General features: G+C 42.1%; 2 protein-coding genes and 1 long non-coding RNA gene across 6 annotated transcripts; 2 read left to right on the forward strand and 1 right to left on the reverse strand.

Annotated features, from left to right (window-relative positions):
- The first annotated feature begins 1,810 nt into the window (after nucleotides 1-1,810).
- Nucleotides 1,811-9,721, forward strand: alg3 (ALG3 alpha-1,3- mannosyltransferase). 3 transcript variants are annotated; one of them, XM_054769116.1, is made up of 10 exons: nucleotides 2,066-2,860; nucleotides 3,141-3,225; nucleotides 3,896-3,995; nucleotides 4,086-4,233; nucleotides 5,128-5,288; nucleotides 5,401-5,521; nucleotides 5,999-6,204; nucleotides 7,291-7,366; nucleotides 7,446-7,591; nucleotides 7,657-9,721. In XM_054769116.1, the coding sequence occupies exons 1-10, from the start codon at nucleotides 2,840-2,842 to the stop codon at nucleotides 7,832-7,834; spliced, it is 1,242 nt and encodes a 413-aa protein (XP_054625091.1). In that variant the 5' UTR covers nucleotides 2,066-2,839; the 3' UTR covers nucleotides 7,835-9,721. The 3 variants fall into 3 exon arrangements, with proteins under 3 accessions (XP_054625090.1, XP_054625092.1, XP_054625091.1); XM_054769115.1 differs by lacking the exons at nucleotides 2,066-2,860; nucleotides 3,141-3,225 and adding an exon at nucleotides 1,811-2,043; XM_054769117.1 differs by lacking the exon at nucleotides 3,141-3,225 and having other exon boundaries at nucleotides 1,992-2,116.
- Nucleotides 9,722-10,088: 367 nt separating this feature from the next.
- On the reverse strand, nucleotides 10,089-24,967 carry vwa5b2 (von Willebrand factor A domain containing 5B2). 2 transcript variants are annotated; one of them, XM_054767082.1, is made up of 24 exons: nucleotides 24,557-24,967; nucleotides 24,316-24,425; nucleotides 23,288-23,451; nucleotides 22,844-23,044; nucleotides 20,848-21,070; nucleotides 20,356-20,516; nucleotides 19,895-20,026; nucleotides 19,692-19,816; nucleotides 19,297-19,473; nucleotides 19,112-19,222; nucleotides 18,444-18,646; nucleotides 17,050-17,164; nucleotides 16,784-16,969; nucleotides 15,611-15,815; nucleotides 15,475-15,541; nucleotides 15,216-15,387; nucleotides 13,342-13,573; nucleotides 12,926-13,261; nucleotides 12,687-12,845; nucleotides 12,046-12,174; nucleotides 11,921-11,971; nucleotides 11,643-11,754; nucleotides 11,165-11,288; nucleotides 10,089-11,091 (listed from the first exon to the last, which is right to left on the reverse strand). In XM_054767082.1, exons 3-24 carry the CDS (start codon nucleotides 23,424-23,426, stop codon nucleotides 10,339-10,341), a joined length of 4,113 nt encoding a protein of 1,370 aa, XP_054623057.1. In that variant the 5' UTR covers nucleotides 23,427-23,451; nucleotides 24,316-24,425; nucleotides 24,557-24,967; the 3' UTR covers nucleotides 10,089-10,338. The 2 variants fall into 2 exon arrangements, with proteins under 2 accessions (XP_054623057.1, XP_054623056.1); XM_054767081.1 differs by having other exon boundaries at nucleotides 12,708-12,845; nucleotides 15,216-15,541.
- Nucleotides 14,445-16,828, forward strand: LOC129176737 (uncharacterized). Its single transcript, XR_008569494.1, has 3 exons — nucleotides 14,445-14,589; nucleotides 14,691-14,760; nucleotides 15,236-16,828. It is a non-coding gene; the product is annotated as an uncharacterized LOC129176737 (long non-coding RNA).
- Nucleotides 24,968-26,036: the final 1,069 nt, after the last annotated feature.

Below are 26,036 nucleotides of genomic sequence, written 5' to 3' on the forward strand. Positions count from 1 at the left end.
CATATTTATAGCAAAAGCAGTTAGAAATCTGACACAGTTGTAGAATCAGCATCATTAATACTGATTTGAAAGATTGACACAACTTTTAAAAAGAAACATTGCAAATTTTAGCTCTCCAAGAGCTATGATGAATGCATTAACAGTACTGTATACAGTGTGTGACAGAAGTCAAAGTCAAGTCAAACTTTATTTACATACAGTAGCACATTTAAAAACAACCAGGGTTGACCAAAATGCTGCGCAAGCTATATTGACAATGAGTCAATCAATAAATCAAGCAATAAATCAATAAATATGCTACGACAACACATATATAAAAGTTTCAGTCACATAAAAGTCTATGTCACCTCTAGTGGTAAGACTCGAGCAGGGGACAGACAGGAGTAATTTGTCTGCAGACCTCAGGGCCCTACCTGGGAGGTGGGGCTGCAGGAGCTCAGACAGGTACAGTGGGGCCAGTCCATCCAAGCATTTAAAAACAAGCAACATTTTAAAATGGACCCTTTGTTTCACGAGGAGCCAGTGAAGAGTTGCAAGCACAGGGGATTATGTGGTCCCGGCAGAAGGTTGTCTTCCTCTGCTGCTAAGTTGCTGCATGGGCTACACACCTGAGGCAACAACAACACAACTAAGGGTCTTTTTGACAGGTTATTTCCAAGCAAGCCTTATTCTATATAAGTACAATCTTCACAGCATATAAAGTGCATTGTGGCTAAACTCCAAAATATGGAATTCCTGAAGGCTTTTTTTTAGGAGAACATAAGATAGACAACATATAATATACATGCCTGAAATATTCTGTGGTTGAAGTTGAAGATATAAACAAGTCATTTCGTCATCAACAGTACAAAACATAGTTATGCTGTATGTTAAAAATAGAGTGTATGTGGTGACAAACAAGGACAAAGCATGAATGCCACCCAAGCTGCATGTTTCAAGAGCAAAGGGTAAGATAGGGCAGGATATGCTGCACAACAAACAATGACGTACAGTCTGGGTGATGAAAAATAAAAACAAATCCAGTAATTATAACATTTTAAGAAAATCTTGTAGCCACAGGTGTATTGTGTACGTCTGTGCTGCTGTTCAGGGTGTGGGCTAGAGTGAGCAGTGACGTTCTGCGCATTAAATGACTCGTGGGCCTTGAGTTTGATGCCTGTGCTTTACATTCCTCTCACAAATCACATATATGTGCCACACGCAAACTAAGGACATTAGAGCTGGACACTGCACTGCAGACATGGATATCTACAGGCTGCAATAGTGTGAGCCACAGGAGATCGGCATTGAAAGGCAAAGATCGGCGGCACATGCAGGTGACATATACATTTTCATACTGGTCGGTGGCCGATCGATTGAGGCATCCTTACTATTAACATTTTTAAAAACTCCAAAGGAGTCAAGGCCCCACCAGCATATGAACGTCACTGCACGTCACTGACAAGAAACAGTGCTCGTTTGTTTTGAAAGTCAGATCTTTCAAACGGAAGACTTCATGCACAAACACATATAAAAAGGTGTGTGTTTTGGAGGAGAATTTAGACTGAATTAGCATAAATAGGTTTGGAGAGATTATGACTGAAGTGTCAGTGTCAAAATGAATTTCACAATCAGTCTAAAAAGGTAATCATAAATGATCAACAGCACACTATTACTTGTATTATTCAAACGTATTCTGAACACTAACGCCATCCTGTGGTATACCAAGAAGAGTCCATCCGATAAACAAACGACAAAACGTTTGCTATTCATGGGCCGTGGTTGACTGTCACGTGACACAAGTCGACATTACGTCACGAATAAAGTTAGACTGCGCATGTCGGTTTAGTGTTAAAACCAGAGTCTTGGATATTACCTCCGCAGCTATGGCAGGAGTGAGGAAAAAGCTTCCTGCCTCCACGTCTGTTCTATGGACGACGCTTTACTCTCTGTGGCAGGACAAACATTTAGTCCTCTTCAAGACGGAATACACGTTTTTAGTGGTTTCCGTGTTGTGGCTTCTGGAGATCGGGATTAATGTGTGGGTCATTCAGAAAGTAGCATGTAAGTGGCCTCGAGGCTAGTTAGCATGCTATGGCTGTGTGCCCTTTTGGTGAACGTGACTGAATGCTACAAGGTTAGCGTTAGCATGAAGTCAGACAACCACCTGTCAAATGGAATTTACAACACACACATGGCATATTTACTTGTCCGGTTCAAGAGTTGAAATGTGGACATACTTTTTTCTTGTTTTTAAAGCAACAGTCTATTTATTCTTCCGATTATAGCATAGAAATTGTAATGATTTTTTTTTAGAATATTGTGTCCGTTTGTCATTGTAATTTTCCCACTTCAAGATATTAAAATAAACAGCCATGGATCAAGCATGTACTGTATGTGCCAGTGATGTTGATAGGTACGCGTCCTGCGTAATTTCTCCATGTAAAACGATACATTGTGAACAACTCGTGTTTAAAATCAAATTAAGTAGATACTAAGAATCCTTGTCAGCAGACTAGCCAGCAAAGCCTTTTCTGCTGACCTAACCACTGCCAGAAGCAGTGACCTACATTTCAAACTTAATTTTGTAGTATTTGTTCCATTACATTAATTTATTCCCAACAGTCTATTATCTTCATTTTGTAGTGTGTTTCTTGGCTGCAGTGCTTCCAGTGGTGTATGGGCATGTTAGAAGCTCAAATCTGATTTGTTGCCTTAACAAGCTAACCTGCCCAGGGCCTTCAGAATCAAATTTTTTGGCCAATCAGACTTCTGATTTTCCTCAAAGCCAGCTTGCATGCCCCCAGTTCTGATTGGTTGATCAGAGTAAATCTGTTCTGCATGATAAGTTACACGCACAATGCCTGAGAAGAAATCTTTGGTAAGTAGATGTATTTTACTAAAAAGGTTTTATATTTCTGTCATGTTGATGGTGAACAACTTCAGATGATGAAGTGTAGATGTTTGGAATTGTCTGAACCTTAAATCACCAAGCCCTTCTATTTATGCTAGTCACATTTGGCTGAGTGCCATGTTTACAAGCCCCGGGTTTATTGTTGGAAATTCTTCACTAACTTGAAGCTATTAGCAGTAATACTAATAAAACTCTTGAATCTTGAATCTAATGTAAGTCAGGTGTATTGGTGACTATGTATCTACAGCGTGGCAGCCATCTTTATCACATACACAAGAATGGACAGGCTGTGATAATGGCGTGCTGCGATACAACGAAAGAGAAAAGTAACGGTGAGCGATTTGTGAGGTCTGATTTTTCGAGGAGGTATTTTTCTGATGCAAATGTATTACAATTTTTGTTTTGCATATTGTTTTGAGAAGTCAAATCCTTTACTTAAGTGGTCCCAGCAACTGACCAGAGCTACGTTTCTCATCACCAAAATCAGACCAGAATTGGATTTAGGAGACCAAGTGGGGGGTAAATCACTGTCAATGCACTACACTACTGATGGGGATGTCCTACGACTTCATGTAAAAAAACAAACAAAAAAAACAAACAAACAGCAAATTCCCTTTAACACTGGCTCTATATTCTATTGTATCTGTAAACTTTTCACATTTGGAATTTAATTGGTTTAATTTCAGATACATTTCAAACATAAATGAATATATCCTTTTATTGTTACCATATCATACCATACCACCATCAAATGAGTTTAACACTACATTGTAAGAAAAATAATAGAAGAAATAGAAATAATTTTTTTCATTGGGCACCCACTCAATTCACCACCCATGGGTCTCGCAGGACTCATTACATTGAAAACCTATCAACATCACTGCAATGTGCTGTTATGCTAATGACAGTAGCTGTTTTACAAGGGCCACCAAGTTAGGGACATTAAGTAAAAGCACTGGCAACTAGATTTCACATGCAAACAGATTAAATTATGTTTTTCAGACACCGAAATTGACTGGAAAGCCTACATGAATGAAGTGGAAGGAGTCATTAATGGCACCTATGACTACACCCAGCTTAAAGGAGACACGGGCCCCTTGGTGTAAGTTCTACTGGCCTACTATAAGTAATCGATTAAAAAAGAAAAAAAAAAAAGCATCAAAATGTGCAACTTAATATTTTCTTACTGCAGGTATCCAGCCGGCTTTGTGTACAGCTTCACAGCTCTGTACTACATCACCAGCTCTGGGGCCAACATCCGCCTGGGCCAATATATTTTTGCTGTTTTTTACCTCATCACGCTACTGTTGGTCTTCAGAATATACTGCCGCACAAAGAAGGTCAGTTGGTGTAAAACAGTGCTTCTCAAATAGTGGGGAGGGCGCCCGTGGAGCGGCACGGTGAACTGTCGGTGTGGGGGGTGGGGGCTTGAGAGGCAGGGAGGACTTTCAATATTCATTAGTGCAGACCTGCCAACATGTATGAATTTGTCGTACTCGGTATGCAATTGGACTGCTCTCCATTTTGTTGCATTTTGCTGGTTTCAGTGTCAAGTTCAGTCTGTACAATAGATATAGATTTTTACCAGTTTCTCAATAGTATTTCAAAGGGGGAGATACATTTCTGTCCCCCAGTGGGGGTGTGGCAGAAAATAAATGAGAACCACTGGTGTGAAAGATGCAACACAGCATCAGATGAACAGTAATGGTATAGTGAAGGTAGTACAAGAATAGGATCGCTTCTAATTTCTTACCAGCATTATCTAGTTTTTCAGTATCATGATACTTTGTCCTAGTTCTACACAGAATTTAGACAGCAGCATTTTGGGCCTGTTGGAGCGTCTTTAGAGACTTGTTGGAGCAACTCAAAGAGTTCAAATAATCCAGCCAAAAAGTCACAACATCATGTACTAATTTTTGGGTTTTTTTGTATCGTATGAGGTCTTCACATTTTCTCATCAGCACTGGAGCAGCAGCATTTTGGACCTACTGGGGTTTTTTAGAGTTGCTGGAGCAGCTTTTTAATAGAAAGTCACAATAGTCCAGCGTAGAGGTTGAAGAATAGACTAGTTTTTTAAGTATTGTATGATATTTTCTCCGAGTTCTCGTCAGCAGTCGAGTGGCAGCATTTTGGGCCAGCTAGAGGTTCTTAACAATCAATGACAGGGAATTACCATAGAATAATCTGTGTGTATTCTACAAGTTGTGTTTGCTAATTTCCTTGTCTTTCCACAGGTTCCTCCTTGTGTGTTCTTCTTTATGTGTTGTGCCTCCTATCGGATCCACTCAATCTTTGTGCTGCGTCTGTTCAACGATCCAGTTGCCATGATGCTGTTGTTTGCCGCTGTTAACCTCTTTATTGATGGTCACTGGTCCCTTGGCTGCGGACTTTACAGGCAAGTCTGGGCTCCTGTGAAGACATTAACTCAAGAGATGCCATTGGCATCTCATGAAATGCCAAATTATTTTTTTTTAAATAACAGGGCAGTCTTCCTCTCATTCCTACAGTTTAGCAGTGTCTGTGAAAATGAACGTTCTACTCTTCGCACCGGGACTACTTTTCCTCCTCCTGTCAGAGTTTGGTCTAATCAGGACGATCCCAAAACTTGCTCTATGTGCAAACATACAGGTGAATAATATACGCTGGTTAACACTTACTACACTGCTCAAAAAAATTAAAAGAACACTACGAAAACACATCAGATCTAAACTGGAGGGAAAATTATATTGAATATCTTTCCTGATAATAATTGGGTGATGTATTAGTAACAAAATGATGCCACATCATTTGATAGAAATGAAAATGATCACCCTATAGAGGGGGGAAATCAAAGACACCCAAAAAATGAAAGTGAAAAAATGATGCAGCACACTGGTCCATTTTGCTAAAATGTCATTGTAGCAACTCAAAATGATTCTCAGTAGTTTGTGTGGCCCCCACGTGCTTGTACGCATGCCTGACAACGTCGGGGCATGCTCCTAATGAGACTACGGATGGTGTCTGGGGGATCTCCTCCCAGATCGAAGTGTTCCTCTAATTTTTTTTAGCAGTATATTTCCAGGCATCATATCTAATCACATCTCAACCTGTCCTGATATACTGCAGTTCTTGTTGGGTCTGCCTTTTCTCCTGGAGAATCCTGTCGGCTACGTGAGTCGGGCTTTTGACCTGGGGCGTCAGTTTATGTTCAAGTGGACGGTCAACTGGCGCTTCCTGCCTGAGTGGATCTTCTTAAACCGCTATTTCCACTTGGTCTTGTTGGCAGCTCACCTGTTGACCTTGCTGCTCTTTGCTCTCCGCCGCTGGAAGAGGTGATGGAGACTTGCATCACTCTCGTCACACTCGCGATAAATGGGGGAAGATTACGAACACGACAGTCTAAATTCCTTTTGAATTGGTCTATCCCAAAATTGTCGCAGCAGCGCAAGACAACAGTAGATCATATATTTATGTGTCATAACTGTAATGCGAGCATCAATCAACGCCTCTACTGGTTGCAGCCAAGTAGTTGTTCCTCGACGCTTAGTGCTTCGAATTTTCAAAAATAATATCTCATGCTGTTTCGTGGTAGAATACGGCCTATTTGTAAAAAAAAAACCCAGCATATTTAAACAAACTTGTTGCCTCAAGTTTGCCTAATTTAAGCATTTTCAAGCATAAAAATGGTTAAATGAACTAAAATACAAATGTAAGGCATTCAGACAACACATTCAAATATGTAGTAATCGACACTGGCCACTTGGGGTCAGTATTGTTACTGTAATGTTCGGTGAGACACAAACACTTGATCGGCGGCACAACAGGCTTTTATTGCCGGTTTGAATTATCTCACAACAGCCACAATAACATGGGCTACTGTCGTGGCCGTAACCCACGCTAAGATAAAACACAACTCTGAACCCCAATGTCACTTCCTGTCCCCTACCACCTTAACACAATTATAGCCACACACATACGTTTTATTTATGTCTTAAATTGCTTATTTTGTGTTATGGCTACCATATTGGGTAATAGGAGTGTAAAGGTGACTAAAGGGGTGTTTTTATATCTAGAGGGCTGTAATATTGGTAAAACTGTATTTAGAAGGTTGTAATCAGGTTTTCTATGCTCTAACTACAAAAATATTCCATTTACAAATAAGGAATCCTACTTAGTGGAAATTCACTTATCACGGTCGGGTGTGTAACCAATTAACCACAATAAACGAGGGATTACTGTAGTGCACTCTATTTTGCTTCAATTCCACACAATTGTCAGGATTTTTAGGGCTAATCAATTATTTGACCTCTCTGAGTGGGAACACATAATCCGGCTGAACCCAACCAAACTGTACTGCTGTAGGTGGAAATTGGCATGTTATATGGTTGTTGTTAAATATTGTTCTCTGTACTTTTCAGGTTGGGAGAAAGCCCTTTAGAACTCTTCAAGGAACCTGGCAAGAGGAAAGTCACACCTCAGAAAAACACTGCCAACCATATCCTTCATGAACATGTGCAATAATTAGTGAATGGCCAAGGTTTTCCCATCTTTGTCATCCCTTAACCGCCAATCACAGATCGTTCTCATTTTGTTTACCTCCAACTTTATTGGCATGTGCTTCAGTCGTTCGCTACATTACCAGTTCTACGTGTGGTACTTCCACACGCTGCCGTACGTGCTGTGGAGTGGAGGAGTTAAAAAGATGGATCATCTGCTCAGGTAATTCTACATATGCAACATCACAATGAAATGCAAACTGTTAAACTGTGCTTTTGTATATTTAGGATCCTGATCTTGGGTCTTATTGAGTGGTCGTGGAATACCTACCCCTCGACTTGCAGCAGCTCCATAGCCCTCCACGCCTGTCACCTCTTCATTCTCCTCTGTCTGTGGTTGGCTCCGCCCCTGCACTCAGCAGCTGAAACACGGGCAAAATCACCCGGCATGGAAAAATACCAATGAGATGCAGTACAAGTGGAGGTGTATTCGGGTGAAAGCTGCTGAGAGACCCCTCCTCCCCCATCCATTCTCTGAACACCAGCATAGAGAGACAGGCAATGGGGTAGACTCCGAAAGAGCCATTATTGGTGTTTTAGCTTTGTGCTAAAAGGTGAAGAAAGCTGACATGGGGCGTGGTCCTCAGACAGCAACCTACATGATGAAACATGCAGTTGTTACTTGCAGGTAACAATATGAAGAGACACGGAAATATGGATTCTCAGGTTTTGTCACATAACCTTTTAATACCATCTCATCTAATTAGTGATATATATTATGACATGAAACCACATATCACTCTTCTCAACGAGCAGCAGGTGCTGCTGTGGGGCCCTCCCCTATCTGAAAGCACTCACAGGCGGCTCCATCTTGTGATATTTTTTTTTTTTAAAAAGGAAGAAAAGAAGTGACAAAGTTAATTTAAACATATTTGTTTTGTTTTTCATGTTTTTTTTTTACTCAATTTTTTGTCGCTCTTCTCTCCTACAGCGTCCATTATAATTAATATTTTGTTTATCACGGTTAATTGCTTCCAAGTTTTTTTTAATGGCATCAACTGATTAATTTAACCTGCTGTTTGGAGACGGCGAGCTGGGTCAGCAGCACCATGACATGACTGTGATGGAGTGGTTGGATGTAAAGACAGTAACTTGGAGCAGCGAAGTGAGACTGTTCAGATCACAAACCCCTGGGGGAGGTGCTGCTGGGGTGGAGCTTGGACAGAAAGGTTATGATCTTTTATTCATTTACTTATATCATTTAGAGTAATCCCTTCATTACAGTTAATTGGTTCCAGACTCGACTGTGATAAGTGAATTTCTACGAAGTACAATTCCTTATTTATAAATGGAAATTTTTTACAGTTAGAGCACAGAAAACCTGTCTATGACATTCTAAATATGGGTTTTTAACATGATTAGAGCCCTCTAGACATGAAATAACACCCCTATAGTCACCTTTACACTCATAATACACAATCTAGTTGGCAAAAAATAGACTCGCGCTTGTGTGTGTTACTATAAATGTGTTCCCTAGGGCAGGGGTTCCCAACCACCGGGACGGGGCCGAGGAAGCCTTTCAGGCGCAATGATAAAAAAAAAAAATACACACGCAAAAAAAATATATACTTTTGTAAATAACTAAATACAATTTTGAGTAAATGCATATCAATTTTGGAAATATTGACCATTATTTTATTAAAAAAAATAATACAGTTGGAAGTTTTTGCATGTTTATGTTGTTTGTTGCGCGTGTCCGACTTTGTTTGCCAGTCCTTGAACCCACCATTGTATGTGTGCTAACCTTCTCCCACTCTGCACAGATTGTCATCTATACTGTATTTTTATCGGGGTTTTTTCAATTCATATTTGCTCCCAAATGCTGATAGTCTGCGGGAATGCATAAAGGTAAAGTTTGATGACGTTATTGAGTGTGAATGTGTATATTTGTTGTGTGCACAGCTTCAAGTTAATTCATGCTAGGACACTACCTGTTAGCACACACATCAAGCAGCGGCGCTATAATCGCTCTGAAAAACAAACTCCAAGCTTATTGTGGGTCTGTATTCACTTTGTGCTTTTAATTTGATGTTCCTGTCTTAATTTTACACAATAAATACTAAATGAGATAAATTACATCGCTATACGACCCCGCCTACCCCCGTGGGAACACGAGCCGGGCCGTGGGTTGTGGACCACTGCCCTAGGGGACCTGAGGAAGGCCAGCAGGAAGTGACGTTGGGGCTTCAGAGTTGAGTTTCACCTTTGTGTGGGTAATGGCCACAAAAGTAGTTTATTAGGGATTTTTATTGTGCCTGCTGTGAGATCATTCAAACCTGCAATAAAAGCCTGTTCCAGCAATAGAGTCTGATCCTTGTGTGTATCACCTGACATTACAGTGACACTACTGACACCTACATTTCATCAACGTTTTCGAATGCGTCAAAGCACCCAATATGTGTAGAATGTGAGAAATAAGATCAACACTGTTGTATAGTTACCAGTAGTTTAGGTCAAGCTGGTGACCGTCACAGCTTCTTGTTATGATGTCATGTCCCTGTCAAGAATAGGTCACAATCATTAGCACACATGAGCTTTGACTGAAAACATAAGAATGTGATGTTTTATAGTGAATATGAATGCTACTTACATCGAGTGTTGTTAATTTTGTCTGCATTTGTGCTGACACCACAAGTAGTCAAGCTTTCACTGTAGTTTATTTTTCCAAACAAAATATCCACTAAACAAGTTTTGCTTTCTTTTATCAAAATTTGAAGTGCTAAATTTAGCATTGACACTGTTGGTGATTTGGCAAAGTAAAATGTTTGCTACAGAAGGTCATTTCTTAGGATGATTGCATTAAAAACCTATTTATCTTAAAGATCACTTTTGTATGTAAAATGATTAAATGTGCAACTTAATAGTAAAATGGCACTAGCATCTGGCTCAGTTTCCACAGCGGTGATTGTCTCACATGTTATTGGGGTTATAACACAGCATGTTGAATTTGATGTTCTCATCCCAGTGGCGCAGCAGCAGGAACAGCTGTCTGGCGGCTCCCCTCAACCCAGCCACATCCACCCCCTCCGGCAGCTCCTGACTTCTCAGCCAGAAGTCTGCTTTTGCTGCCACCAGCTCCCATTCCATAAAGTATCCCGCACAGCGATGCTCGAGCCAGGCAAGAGCCACTGCTGTTGCCCAGCTGGAGCCCTCCAAGTCATCCTGAGCCAACTGGCTGCTCACCTGGAGATAGGCAGGCTCCAGTGAAGAGCCCTCACACACATCTGTCTCTGATCCACGACCACTGTCTACCTGGCCGTGGGTCAGGCCTGGTGAGTTGCCGCCCGGTAGCTCCAGGGAGCCTTCCTCAGAGCTGAGGAGGTCCGGGGATAGGGCGATGGGATCTCGGTCAGACAGGTGTCTTCGGTGAAGCCTGGGTTCTAGCATCAATGGGGTGTCATCAGGGGTGTGGTGGAAAGGAGGTGCATTTGTTTTGAAAAGGGCGCAAGATGACGGTGAAAAGGTGACATGATGGTTAGTGGGAAGTTTAGCGGAGGAAGATAAAGATGGAGCGCTGGGGGATGCGCAGCGGAAAGGTGGGCTGAGGCTGCGACGATGCAGGGTATAGGGTGAAGCCCTCTTTAGGCGTTCCAAAGAGATCTGGACACAGTCGGCGTAGATCTCTGTTAGAAGAAAAGCTCCTGAGGCCAGCTGAAGGCGAACCTAAGGGGACAGTGATTAATTAAACTGCATACATGCTCACATTTATTGTTGATCATACAGTGTAATGACTCACCAGGGGCAGGTAGTCTGGAGCTTCATTTTCAGGTTGTTTCTCAGTCTCTGCAGAGAGGCAGTGGGACTTGAGAGGAACCTGTCGTCCTGATGAAATAGAGGACCTGAGTCTGCCAAGCGGAAACCTGCAAGATTTACAATGATGTTTGCAAGTATCCAAATGTGGACACTGTGTCCTGCCTTAAAACTAAAGTATATACTGACTGGCTGCATTAGGTACACCTGCATTATTGAATTAGACACAAAAGATTATGCATATGCTTGCCACTACACCATCATAGATAGATGGACAAACATACATTGTAGTAATAATAGAATCACTGCACAGGATTGTGATGGTGTGCCTATTGAAGTGGCCCATAAGCATAAACGATATGAATCAGTGAATACTATGGTATGAAGTACAAGTGTCATTTCAACCTTTGAGGACCCGTTTTATTGCATTTTGGGGGATTCTTGTCACTGTTTTTCAAGTTTACCTTGTTCCAAAGAAGCTCTCCATTGACTTGCTCTCTATAGATCGCTGAGAACGTGTGGACGAGGGGCCCGTTGTTGCTGAGGCAGCAGTACTGAGGGCATTGCCCCCAACATCTGAGATAGCAGTAAGATGAAACAAGCAGCAGTGAGCTGAAAATATGCAGCAAGTACTAATACAGGCTTTGAGAACTATCATGTTGATACTTCTAAACATACTGTAGGGGTGATTTGTGTGGCTTACTGGGAAGAGAGACAATATATTTTGGTAAACTAGACTTACTAGAGTCCCAGGATGTAAGGCTACGTGGTGAGGTGGGGGTGTCATCTCTGTCTGATAGACACAAAAAGATGGTTAATGATCTCCAATCTTTGATAAATGCAACAACTGTCATTCATTTTGTCTACCTGTAGAGTTATATGTGTCCTCAATCTCTTCACAGTCTCTGCTGGTAGGTCGTCTGCCCAGACCGACAGAGTAGGTTTTGTGCTTGCGGCTACTGGAGTGGGAAATGTGACTGCTTCCTACAAGTATACCTAAACACAAAAAGGGTTATTCATTCATTAATATGTGTGTTATTGTGGATGAAGTTTGCAGTGGTGGACAACTGCACTTCATCATTCTGAGAGCTAAGATGTTTTGTACCATTATATAGCTAAATAAGTAACCATATTATTACATCTGAGTATAGGGGTGTTCATTTTCACCACACAGCTTATTTTGTATTGGCCCTGGGCATGCTCAAAAAATAAAATAAATGAATTGTTAATGAAATACTACACGAATTAGTCAGCTATAACATAAAGCTAAGATGTCGATGTTCTGTTAAGATGCCTTAGCATATCTTGACCTACTGTACACTGGATTCGTTTTAGCATCTTTAATGCACAAAATGTAAAGTTGCCCTTCGCATCCTTCATTTTTTCTGGATGTGGAAAACGTTTGGAGGCCGCTGCCTTTGCATGATGCAATACATTTCCACATCACTGCAAACTACCAAGCTTCAATAAAATAATGAACATGATGATATTAAAAATGCAACAACAACCTGTGAGCATAGCTGTCGCACCTGTGTCTTGGACCTTCATACTGTCCTGGAAGCCTTTGTTGGAATCGCTGTCAATTATGGTGAAGGCCGTATACATGCAGATGATGTTGCAATGTTTACTGGTCTGGATGGCCTTCACACGGTATCGCTTCGCTGAACCTGAGTAACCAGTGGTACAGTACAGTAGCAGGTATACAATATGTATGTTAGTGTATATGAATCAGCGGCTTGAACTTAACTGTGCCCTGTTTGGTTCTCCCTCTCTGCAATTTTCTCAAAGTCTCTTATGACGCAGCGAGCGGTTAGCTGGTGAATGATCTCCTCCCAAGATTCCCTTTCTCTTTCTCCCCCTCTTCCCCACACCTCCGTCACTGTTGCCCTCTGCTCTTCAGGCACCCAGAGGTGGCTCAGGTTCACAGTGACCTCCCAGGACATGGGTCTGCCTCCCAGAAGGCCGTGAATGAGTAAGCGGCATTGATCCGGTGGAGGTTCCTCCAAAGAGACGGCTGTGAAAAGATACTCAGGGTCTGTGAAGTTGTCCCAGTCCAGAGGAGAGGCAGGAAAAAGCAGTCCGCCTGTGGGTTAAGGAGAAAGAAGAAAGAGAGACTTAGACATCAACATAAAGGAAAAGAAAGAATTTTGTAAAACAACTCACTGGAGTCATTTAGGCTTCTGTGGGACAGTATCTCTGGTGGCTTTGTGTCTCCGTCACTTTCATCCAGCCTCCCTCCAAGAGTTTGGTCGAAGGAGACCCTCTCCAGAGCTCTCCTAAGGCGATGCATCTCCAGCTCACCTTGCGGTGATGAGAAGCTTCGTGCTGCCATGGTCGAACAGGCCAGTGATTTTTGTCTCCAATGAGGTTCTTCACCCCAACCCAAGTGTCCATTCTGGAAAGTGGAATTGCACATTTGTTAGTATAGAGATAGAGTACAGGTTGTATAGAGTACAGGTTATAGTATAGAGTACAGGTTATAGTATAGAGATAAGTGCGTGAGGTGACGTCAACTCTGTGAGCAACCACAGTTCTTGACTGATTTAGCTTGTTAGCTTCCTTCGTAGCCAGAGAACAATGGTAATTAAAGAGAGAAGGGGCGTATTATTGCAGCTGAAACTAATTGAAAGAAAGAGTCGTATACACGCATGAAATAATGTTCAATGAGCCGACCCCCTCACAGCCTTATAACGGTCCGCATCTCCAAACAAACAGGATTTTTTGGAGGTGCACATCATGCAGAGACTTTTCAAAGTCTGTCACAGTGAGCCTCCCCTCAGAGAATATACGGTAATACTGTACGTTTCAGGCTTCGCTTCTACCCGAAAAAATGATTTTCTGGAGCATACTTCGAGGAGATTCGCTCACTGCAGATTCTGTTCTCTCTATCAGTACAGGAACTAAAAATCAATTCATTTTGCCTTAAAGGGATAGTTCTGATTTTTTGACATGAAGTTGTAGGACATCCCCATCAGCATTATAGTCCAATAACAGAGACTTACCCCCCACTTGGTCTCCTACGTCCAGTTCTGGTCAGATTTCTGTGATGACGTAGTTCCGCTTAGTTGCTGGGGACAATTAAGTGAAGAGTTTGGCTTCTGAAAACAATATGCGTTCAAAAGATTAAAACATTTGCATCACAAAAATGCCTTCTCAAAAACTCAAACCTCACAAAACGCTCGGCGTTATATGTGTCTCCCGCCGTATCCCTGCGCACTGTCGCCTGTGCGTTCATGTGACGAAGACACTCGCATCTTCTTCCGCTGTGGAACACATACGTAAACAAGATGGCCGCTGTGCTCCATCGCGGAAGTAGATGCGAGCGTCTTTGTCACATACACATGAACGCACAGGCGACAGTGCGCAGGAATACGGCGGGAGACAAATATATAACGCCAAGTGTTTTGTGAGGTCTGATTTTTTTTGAGAAGGCATTTTTATGATGCAAATGTATTAATCTTTTGAACGCATATTGTTTTGAGAAGCCAAACTCGTTACTTAATTGTCCCCAGCAACTGAGTGGAACTGCGTTCTTCATCACAGAAATCTGACCAGAACTGGACTTAGGAGACCAAGTGGGGGGTAAGTATCCCTTTAAACATAAATAGAGTTAGAGCTTTTCTTTATTTTTTTGCATCTTGCCCAGTTTAGCTTTTTTTTTTTTTTTCTTAATATTTTCCTTTGGGGCTTACAAACACTGATAGTCTACACACAAGTACAATATACACATACCTGTAGTATATGCACAAAAAAATCCAAAGAAAATAATAAAAACAATTATTAAAAAATGTTACTTTTGGACCATATTGACCTTGAAAAGCCAAACTTTAAGACTTTAAAACTTTAAGACAAACTCCAATTGTTCGACAGCTGAACCCTACAAGTTCCAGATTGTGTAGAATGTATGTGGTCTGCAGGCATTTTTAATGGTTAAGTGGTCCTTTATCAACCCGTTACTGTGACCGAACAACAACACACCACTTTGTGACAGGTTGTATGTGTCTCGTATGCGCCTATAACCACGTAAAAATATGAACCTTTTTCTTGCTGTTGACAGGGGTCTCAGCTGAGAGGTTCTCCTGCCATACTGAGTCAGCCCAACGAGACAAAGACGATCTCTGTTCTGGGGCAGACATCTTCTCAAGGCCTTGTGGTAAAGATCCGGTGTCCAGCAATGGAGCAGGGTCAGTCGGGTCAGGCAGACAGGACCTGCTCGAAGCATCCGAACTCAACGAGGCCTGTATGTGCGTATGTAGACTGCGTTCACTACTAAGAAAGCAGTGGGTGAGGACGTACTGCTCTTGGATGTAGGAGCTTTCCTGGATTCTTGTCCTAATATCACTGGACCGGTCTAGCTCCACACCTATAGTAGGTATAAGTGTTAACCACTCTAGACAGTTCCACTAGGAATTTACGAGTTATTATTACCAACCTGTGGGGTCAGCATCTTTGGCACAGGAGAACTCAGAGGAGATTTCCCGGGATATCTCCTTCAGCGCCTCCTCTAAGTCATTACCTTCTGAACAAGCAGCTGCAGGCATGAGCTCCGAAGTAGGAGGTGAGATGTCATCATTTGACTGGCAAAATACGGAACCCATGGAGGCATTATGTGTACTTTTATAGCTCCGCCCTTGGCACTGAAACATATAGCAGTTGGTAGAAATAAACATTCCAATACAGTTGTTCCTCGCTACATCGCTGTTTGAACATCGCGCCCTCGCTCTATCGAGTTTTTCCACAAATTAATCAATTAATCAATGGTTGCTGCTTTGTGGTTGACTATGGCCTATTATTAGTCATGTACAGCTCTGGCCACCAGGGGTCAGTAATTTCACATTGACAAGACATTACCGTAACACTGCATGGAGTCAATCTCTGTGGAGTTTGCATGTTCTCCCCGTGCGTCTGTGGAGTTATATTTGTGCCTTAATTTTGAGGTAGTTAAGGCAGATTTTGAGCCACATTAATGTCCAATAATTACAGTTGTGTCAGCAGGCACATCGCTGTGCTCTGTCACTCTCTCGCTCTCTGTAACTCTACCTCTCCACACTTAATAGCTGCGGAGCGAGGCGAGCCGGTGTACGTGTGCTGGTTTTGGCGACTGGTCTCCTGGCTGGAGCTTGCGGCTTGCCTGCCTGGAGAGCGGCAAGGTTCAGTTGTCAAATGCATGCCCGTTGGTCACTTTCTGGGAGGGGAGGGCACTGATGTAATAAAAAAAAGTCTAATATTGTCGCAATCGACCAGCAAAGTCCCAAAGATTGGTTGGTGGCTCGCGATTGACGGGTTGGTGACCCCTGGTGTAAACAAAGAATAATAGGAGTGTAAAGGTGACTATAGGGGTGTTATTTCATGTCAACAAGGCTATACTGTATATAGCTAATAATGGTGAAAAACGTATTTAGAAAGTCATAAACAGGTTTTCTATACTCTAATTACGACAATATTCTGTTTATTTATACTGAATCCTACTTTGTAGTTCACTTATTCACTTATCGTGGTCGGTCCGGAACCAATTAACAGCAATAAAGGAGAGACGACTATAAACAGAAACTGCAATTTCCTGAATTGTGTTTCAGCATTCACACAATAAAAGTGTCTGGTGTACCTCTGTCTTTTTTGCTTTAAATGTTGTCATGTCATACAGCGTGCAGTATCCAATAAGGCGATTTCCTGGGTAGAGGGGAGGGATTTCATTGGGCGAAAGAAGGGCTTCCATGTTTTCTGGTAGGTACCAGTCAATCCGCACATCAGTCAGCACAGGCTCAAGGGCCTTCTTCAGTGACTTGATGAGCTGATAACGTAGTTACATATCATTTATAAGTTATGCAGCCAAGTGAATGTTTTTCCCCACAAGGTGGCAGTGCTGCTAACCTTTGGCTGAAGTCTTTCCCCATCTTCCAAAAAGTCTGTAGTGCCTCCTGTCAGCTTGGCGACACCCTGCAGCAGTCGCCTGCAGGCCTGGGGACCCAGACCCAGGCCAAAGCATCTGCAAATATGATGGGTAGCTCTCATCACAATACAAAAAACTACAGTCACTGGATACTTCATTAGATATACACCTGCATAAGGAGTTATTTAAAATTATGCACCGCATCATACATCAAGATGTTTCTACCTCATTTAGCTACAACAGACGGACAACAGTAAAAACAGCTCTCAGTGTGGTGCATTAGAGCACACACAACATTTACATAAACATAATGTTGGAATTTTTCTAGGCATTCTGTGCTTTTACAAAAAAATCAACTGAGAATTGATGCTTGGATCTTAAGTAAAGCATCTGCATCTGAATAACTAACTATAATTAATAAAGCAAAAACGTGCTCTATATTCCATAAGTCTGCATGTTTTATGAACTACAAGTGAAACACAGACAATCAATTATGTAAGTATATACATTTGAAAGAAGCAACCCAAATTCTGTGAAGAAAGTCAGTCCTCCAGCAGCATACATATTAGGTATAAATGGAGTTATGGTACATTGCTGAGGGAGACTTTTATTACAGAGAGCACTTAAGGGGATTAATGGGCGGGGCTGAAATTTACTCCAGCCCTTCTTGTTTTCCCCCTCCCTCTTGCATTGTGTTAGTCTCATTCTGCACATTTTACTCCATTTCCTTTTGCTTCATTGTAAATACGCAACCAGTATTAGCGCATTTCTGTCCCTCAGGGTACAGTTTATAGTGAGGAGTAATAACTGGACTCTTGTGTATGTCCCAAAATCTAACAGGCAAGTGTCTACTGTGAAAAAAAAGCAGCACATTTAGGGTACCATCACACATATTGTACATATACAGTCATGAAAAAAATGATCAGACCACCCTTGTTTCTTCAGTTTCTTCTTCATTTTAATGCCTGATACAACGATAGGTACATTTGTTTGGACAAATACAATGATAAAAAATAGGTCATACGAGTTTTTTTGGCAGTATTATGCCACAGCTGTTTATGTAAGCACTGAAGTGATTTGGATTACTAAAAAGAAAACCATGGAAATGGCTCAATATCAGCTCTTAAATTAAACTCATATGAGCTATTTTTTTGTGTTATCATTATATTTGTCCAAACAAATGTGCCTTTAGTTGTACCGGGCATTAGAATAAACAAAAAAAAAAAACTGAAGAACAACATTGGTCTAATATTTTTTTCTATAACTGTACCTGCTGTTTGAACCAAAAGTGCATAGTTGTAGACGACCACAATGTATGCCGCTGGGCATCATCCACAGACAGAACAGAACACCACTGAATACCATCGCGTCATACCTGCCAGCACACGTGTTCCTCCGTACCAACTCTAAAACTTTGCCCACATTGTTGATGGATCCATCTGTGATGAGGAAAATCTGACGAGGGTATGCACGCTGCATAGGCTGCTGGTACACCCAGGACAGCGCCCCCAGTAGGTCGGTGCCTCGCATGTCAGCTCTCATCCTCTGGGCATACTCATACGCCTGCATCAGCGTGACCTGAAGCAGAAAATGCTGTCAGAACTACATGAGAAAGTGACACCTACAATCACAAAGCCGGTGCAAACATCACCTCTGAGACAAATCAACTGTCCTGATATCAGATGCCCCAATTACACGGCAAGGGTGTACAGTAATTGAATCAGAGCTTGGGTAATAAAGCGAGGGCACACACATATTAGCACCTGCCTTAAAAGGTAGACAAACAGGCCTGATAGAAGGTTTTGAAAGAACACCTTGCTAGCGTGCTGAAAATGCACGAAAGGTCACCATATGGTCAGGCGTGTGTGAAAATACTGTTTGTCCTCGCAGACCCTTGTCTCCATTGAACCTGATACTCTGCTGCTAAGGCAACCCAAAGGAATGACCTATTGCCTGATTAAAGAGCAGACTTTCCTGCACGCTTGGAAACATCTGCCTTCAGGAAACCTGATCGAAATTCCCTTTTATACAATTCCAACTAACATCAGTACAAAGCTTGCTGGCTGTGAAAAGAGGCTTGATGGTGGTGCCGAAGCTGACAATGTTGAGCAAGGTGCCGGCAGGGAGACTCTTCAGCGCTACCACCATGGCTTCCTGTAGAAAATGACGTCAAATTACCTTAAAGTTCCATACAGACTAATCCCTGCGGACTGGATGCTTGAGTTCACCTTCACACAACGCATATTGTTGCCACTCATGCTGCTGCTGCGGTCAACAAGGAACAATATCTCTCTGTTGGCTTTGTTGAGTTCCAGAGGTTCTCCCAACAAATCAGGACAAAAGTTGAGCATCAACACGGGGTTGTTTAGGATGTCCTTGTGGTAGCGCTTCCTCACAAACTCCACCTGCAAGTCACACACAGTAGTTGTATCCCACCTACAATGGATTCATAGTCGTCCCTCATGATTGTTTTGCTGAACAACTTTTATGGGATATACAGTACAGTATATCTGAACATAAACAACTGGAGGATGCCCGGTGAGATACAATGTCTGCCTAAGACCACACATTTGGAACTTTCTAGCATTTTGGACAACTGAATAAAAGATAGCGAGAAGCCAACCTTTCTCTCAGGTTGGGGATCTTTGCGGGTGCAGCGGATGAAATCCCGTCGAGAGTGAATGTGCTGCTCGTACTGGCTGAAGGAGAGCCTGCCCTCCTCTATTATGACCAGTGGGCTGTGTGGTTCTGTAAAGAAGACATTTCACAGAATTCACACAAACGAGACAAAACAAAGCAGGATGAAGGAAGCTGTCATATACATACCGCTGAGGTGCAGGATGATCTCTATGTGTCTGTCATAGGGATGCTCCTGTGCTAAGGTGATGTAGGTGGCCGAGGCACTTTGGGCACTGGGGTCAGCATCAGCTCTCAGGGCGTGGGTGGGGCTCTCCAGTCCTGAGTTCAATTTAGGATAAAAAAAAAAAAAACACAAAGGAAGGCACCTGACTCACATATTATGAAGAAGGCAAATAAAACAAAACAAAAAATAAAATAAAACATTTCCAGTCTATGGTTATCATCACACGTCTCTGCTTTGCCATCACTTGCATCACACAAAAGAAGTAGAAATACACTATTGAGGTGTATTTTCCAGAAAACTTTGTTTCAACCCCACACTACAGGTGAACTATGGAGGTTCCACAAAATATTGTATTTATTCTCAAAATATCCTGATGGCTGAGGTGATTAGAACAACTGTGTCAAAATTACACAAAATAAAATACCGGCCAGCAAACAGGCCCCTCGGACCAGCAGTTGAAAGTTGAGTTCGTAAGGAGCTAAATTTGCCGCTGGACTGGTGAGGATGGCGTGTGCGCAATACTGCTGCTCTGAATCAAGAACCCGGTCCTGTTTTCCTGAGGTGGCACCAAAGCAGCTGGTTGGTCTGAAGAGAGAGACATAAATAACAAAGATTTGAGGAAAACTAAAGCATCTTATTAGCTATAGCAGTCGATAAAATAGTAATATATGTATATCACTTGCATAATCTAATAAGATCTAATACAATAACTGAATTAAAAATGCTAAAAATAATAATGTTCAGTTGTGATTGACTGTCAGGTTTAATTGAACAATATATTCATTATTGTGGTTGTAGCTTGCTGTGGGGTAGAATGCAGATGCATCATACTTCTAGGGGCAACTAATGCTAATGCTAATGCTAACTAATGCTGTATTAGTGTTCAATTGAATTATATTTTAGTAATTCAGCATACCCTGTCTCTTCTGATTTCCCCCCATTTTCACTCTTGCTCGCAGTTGTCAGTGTGACGATGGGCGTCAGTAATGTTGGGTAGACAATGCGAATTGCTCCATTTTGTAATGTAGGCAGTTCTAGTGTGGTCTTCACGATAATGGAAACAACATCCATGGGACCTATGACCCCTGTGCCCACAATGAAGGTGGTCCTTTCCAGGTCTTCATCCAGAATGAGATGACCTGAGAGGGGGGAAAATAGATTTAAGATCGAAGATTCAAGAGTTTTATTGTCATATGCACAGTAAAACAGGCAGTTATACTACGCAATTAAATTCTTATTCTGTCCATTCTCCTCCCAAAAAAAGAAAGAAAACACAAGAAAATGAATAAGAACATAAGAAACATTAATACCAATAAATTAAGGAACAAGAACAACAATAATATGTTCAGTGTTATGAGTGTGTGCGTGTGTTGCGTGCGGCGTGTGTGAGTTCTTCGTTGAGAAGCCTGATGGCCTGTGGGTAAAAGCTGTTTGCCAGCCTTGTGGTCCTGGACTTCAAACTCCTGTAGCGTCTGCCTGATGGTAGGAGTGTGAATAATGAGTGTTGTGGATGTGTGCTGTCCTTGATGAGGTTGTGTGTTCTGCGTAGGACTCTAGTTTTATAAATGTCTTGCAGTGAGGGGAGGGCTGCCCCAACAATGTTCTGTGAGGTCTTGATCACCCGCTGGAGTGCATTCCTATCACGTGTTGTACAGTTACCGTACCAAACAGTGATAGAGGCAGTAAGGACACTTTCGATAGTGCATCTGTAGAAGCAACTGAGGATTTTGGTTGACATGCCAAATTTCCTCATTCTTCTCAGGAAGTAATAGGACACAAACCCCTACTTTTAAATAAAAAAAAAAAAAAAACGTTTCACTGCAACTGAGATTCCATGTTCAACATTCTCAATAAAATAGTACACATTTCTGGTTGTACTTAAGAAGCACCACCTCAAAAATTAGGTTGGCAGTCAAATTTTTTGGAATCTGCAGTGTTATGTTCACCGAGGCCAAGTCCTGTCACGAATACCGATAAATCGATTAATCGAACGATTAAAAAAAACGACATGAATCAGTTTCAGCGGCCTGAATAAATTGACATGTGCATGCATTCGTGTTTGTATTCCTCGTCTCTCTTTCAGGCTGAGTGACAAAAGGGTTCACTCTGCAGCTGTCAGTGGAATGAACGGAGAGAATGAACTCTCCTGTCGCCTCCCCTCTTTGTCCCAGTACGTGGAGGCGGCGCTACCTTGGCTAGCAGCAAATTAGCCTCGTGAGCCAGCATACGCTAACATGAATGACAGCACAAAAGCAATCGTTTCTAAGGCGAATGCCACTTCTGCAGTGTGGGAATCTGGCTTTATACACAATGAGCAAGGTGAGCGCATGAACACCGATCGCATTTGTTTGAAAGTAGTGTCTTGTATGCACGCTTACAACAGAGGTGGAAAGGAGCCTTCGTCAAGACAGTCAGTCAGTGTCGCAAAAGAAATGCAGCATTTCGGGAAATGTTAAAAATGTTTGACAGACAGTACAAATGGCCTGGGAGAATGTACATGTACAACATGTCACAAACAGCAATTCCTGAACCGTATGCTTAATTTATTTAAAAGCTCTTGATATTCCAATTACAATGTTAAATACTCTTCACAAATTAAAGTTTATTGCTTTGGATATGATGTACTATAATGAATGAAAAATGGTCTCAATAATATCGATTATCGACAATAATTTGTAGGACAATTATCGACCAGCAAAATTTGTTATCGTGACAGGCCTACCGAGGCCCATTTGGAAATGATCTTTTTATTTATGTTGAAAGCAGAAGATTACAATGTAAGACAACAGCTCCCTGGAATTATTAGGCTTCCACAGTCTAGCCTGAGCAGAGGCTCCAAAAGCATGATTGTGCATGCTGCCACATTTATGGTGAATGTATCAATTTACTCCTTTAACTGCATACATGCTCACCATTGGTGCACTGCATGTCCAGACGGGAGCTCCCGCAGCAGTTCCATTCACGGCCGTCAGGACCAGAACCGGGGCAGCAGTCCATGCAGTTGTTCTTCAGCTTTCCTCGGTTCTGGATCTGAACACCCATCAGACGTCCTGCAATTGTGGCCTCAAAGCCCACCACCACCTCCTTTTCTCCAAGAGGGTACACAAACACACCTAAATAGGAAAGTAACATTGAGGCAACAACTTGTAGTTGACTGACAACATTTTATCTTATGTTATGTCTAGTCATGAGAAGCTTAGCTCAAATTAAACACTTGCAGAGGCCAAATAACACTTGAAAAGGCAACATTTCAAATGTGTTCACAGGTGATTAAAATCTCACACTCTCATGGCCCTGAAACTGAGATTTGTCTTGGTTTTATGCAAATATGTGGCCCCTGTGCCCTCAAAACAAACCTTCTACGGGCTCTTTGTCTGCATTGACATAGGTGAGGTGCGCTGCGATGCCCAAGGAGCAGCCGATGGCGCAGGATTTGATGCAGGAGGACTTGAGCAGCAATGGTTCCCAAGTCGTGCGGTTTCTCAGTCCAACCATGTTGTCAGCTGGGGTACCAACAACTCTACAGAGAGTCGTAGTTAACGTGCGTGTATATTCATCATCTTTTTCCATTTAGTGGGCAGTATCAATAAACACTTTTTTGCAGCATATATACACATGTAAAACACCTACAGTATTTAAATGTACATAGCAACTCTTGGACTCGCTTTCCTCAGGCTCTTAGCAACCAGTCGTTCTGTGTGACAGGTTCAGTCAATCATTAACATTGCAGGTCAACACTCACTAATCTGTGCATCATGTCCTGCATATATGTACAGAACAGTGGGAAACCTGTATGCAAATCCACTACAGATGCACTCGTCCCTAAAATCCAAGGTGTGGTGTTTTAGAATAACGCGTGGAATGTTCTAATAACTTTTAGTGCATCAGGTCCAGTGTGCATGGGCTGTACAAATCTACGTATGTGTGCTCACACATCAGGGTGTGTTTGCGGTGAACCAGGTAATGGCCTTTTCACATCTACCTTTTTAACAAGATCAACAGCATCCATCTGGCTACTGTGCTCTCACCTTATAACGGGCAAATAAAGGCCTGCTTTGCTTAAGTGGGGCGAACTGATGCTCTGGGAACACACACACTTGCAACAGGAAAGGTGGCACCATGTGATGTCTTAAAAAAGTGAAATCTGGTCACCCGCACTTTACTGCACACAGTTCTAATTCAACAGCACTCTAATAACAAACTTATATACAGTCCTGCATAAAGTGGCACAAACACAGAAACTAGTAAAAAGGGTACATGAGACCGCCATAGTAAAAGTTCTATGTTTACTGTAGGGGGTTCTGCATGCCCCACGTCGGTTTTTGTCAGTCAGATCACAAGTAAAAGATATAAATATAATAAATGATCATTGAGGCATAGTCACCGTGCTGTTCAATGCTGAGTCTGATGAAGTGCTGCTTTGTCTCGCCTCTGCATCCCTTCACTCACCACAACTGTAGGAGTTTTCCAGCACTGTCTCTCCCTGTAAAGCACCTTATTACCAACAAGGAAGTCATTACAACTTTACCAAAACAGTATAAAATTATTACGGTAGAGCAGCCTGCATCATAAAATGCATGAAGTGCTGTGATGTTTAGCAGCATGCAGCATGACATTCCCCTTACCTGCACTGATCAACACTGCAGAGATGATGAGGACCCGTACGACAGCAAGCCCGCCACTTGGCCAGAGGCTAACACACGACAACGCAAAGTGAGGCAAAGCCTGCTTCTCATCCAGACAATTGGCTGTGATGGTAGCAGCACCATAATTCACAGCTAATGGCCTGGCCACAGAGAGAGAAAGAGAGAGAGAGACTGAGAGAAGGGGTGGAGTACAGTTAGTCAGAGAGACACTGCAGGCGACTGTAGGTGAGCAAAGACGCTGCATAACAAACAGCAAACTACAGTACATTTGCATCTCAACATTGAGTGACATTCATAAAATCTTATTTATGCTATATTTGTTATGTTACATATATAGTGACTGAACACTTAGTTTGGTTCAACTGCACCAATACATGAGGTGTGTCAAAATGTGTGCCATTATCCCAAGGAATATTATTATACACTTAATGTATTATTACAGTAGCAGCAGTTGTACTAGTAGTGGTCGTAAGCAAAACTGCAAAAGGGGCCAATAAAAAGCCAGTGCACACTATGCATTGGTTTAATTGAATACCTTCATTGTTTGGTAAAGAGCCTGCAGGTGTGTGAATGTCGGAGACAGTACTACAGTAGAGCTTCAGACTGAGAAAGGGGTCACATGTGATGTTTGTTTTGATGGCCATGGTGGCTTAATGTACCCCACTTTCAAGGACCAAAGACATTCATTCATATCTAGAGCATGATGTGTACTCTAAGTGAAATATTTCTTATCAAGAAAAGCAGCTAAAGCAGCCAATCTAATAATGGGCTCTTGCACACCCCAGCATTTTGACACTAGATGTCAGCCTTCCCTTTTCAGCTGCAGAGTGGTACAGACAGCCTTCAATCTACTCCACTTTGAGTCATGTGAGTCATCCTGGATTATCTGCCAACAGGATGGTTCTGTGTGGGAAAAAAAAAAGTTCTAATGAAGTGATGTGATGACTGATTTTGGTTAGGTTCTAACACTGTCAGTGGGGCAGCTGCACAGTGTGCAGTTGGTAGCTGCTCAAGGGTAGCCCAGCAGTGTGGGAAATTGTGGGTCTTTCTTCTATAAGTGACTGTTGTAACTATTACATTAGATTCAGCTCCAGAACCCTCCCCCTCTGTCTCCAATTGCCATTGTTCAATCATTGCCACGATCCAGGTTTAAGCCGTAAGTATGCCTCACACACTTAATAAACACATTTAAAGTATAAAATATATAAGTACTCACCACTAATGAATGATGATGTAAGACGGTGGTCCCCAACCCCCGGGCCATTTGGTACCGGGCCGCACAGAAAGAAAAAATAATTTATATTATTTCATTTTTTGTTTTATTTTGAAAAGTGGCCGGATTCTCTGTTACATCGTCTCACTTGACGCATGTCCAATGTGCTTGTGCTAACGTTATCTCATGCCGCACAGATAGACTACTACTGTATTTTTACCATTTTTCTTTCACCTCATATTTGGT

The sequence above is a fragment of the Dunckerocampus dactyliophorus genome, chromosome 2 (assembly GCF_027744805.1).
Source record: "Dunckerocampus dactyliophorus isolate RoL2022-P2 chromosome 2, RoL_Ddac_1.1, whole genome shotgun sequence".
Lineage (NCBI taxonomy): Eukaryota > Metazoa > Chordata > Actinopteri > Syngnathiformes > Syngnathidae > Dunckerocampus > Dunckerocampus dactyliophorus.

Excerpts from the sequence above, each read along its gene's own strand:
- alg3 (XM_054769115.1), top strand. The coding sequence starts at position 1,866 with ATGGCAGGAGTGAGGAAAAAGCTTCCTGCCTCCACGTCTGTTCTATGG. Across the intron at positions 3,996-4,085 it reads GGAGACACGGGCCCCTTGGT|GTATCCAGCCGGCTTTGTGT; the intron begins GTAAGTTCTACT and ends TTCTTACTGCAG. Across the intron at positions 7,592-7,656 it reads AAGATGGATCATCTGCTCAG|GATCCTGATCTTGGGTCTTA; the intron begins GTAATTCTACAT and ends TTGTATATTTAG.
- vwa5b2 (XM_054767081.1), bottom strand. The coding sequence starts at position 23,426 with ATGGTTGGACTGAGAAACCGCACGACTTGGGAACCATTGCTGCTCAAG. Across the intron at positions 13,262-13,341 it reads CAGAAGCCTAAATGACTCCA|GCGGACTGCTTTTTCCTGCC; the intron begins GTGAGTTGTTTT and ends CTTAACCCACAG. Across the intron at positions 12,175-12,707 it reads TATGAAGGTCCAAGACACAG|GTATACTTGTAGGAAGCAGT; the intron begins GTGCGACAGCTA and ends TTTTGTGTTTAG.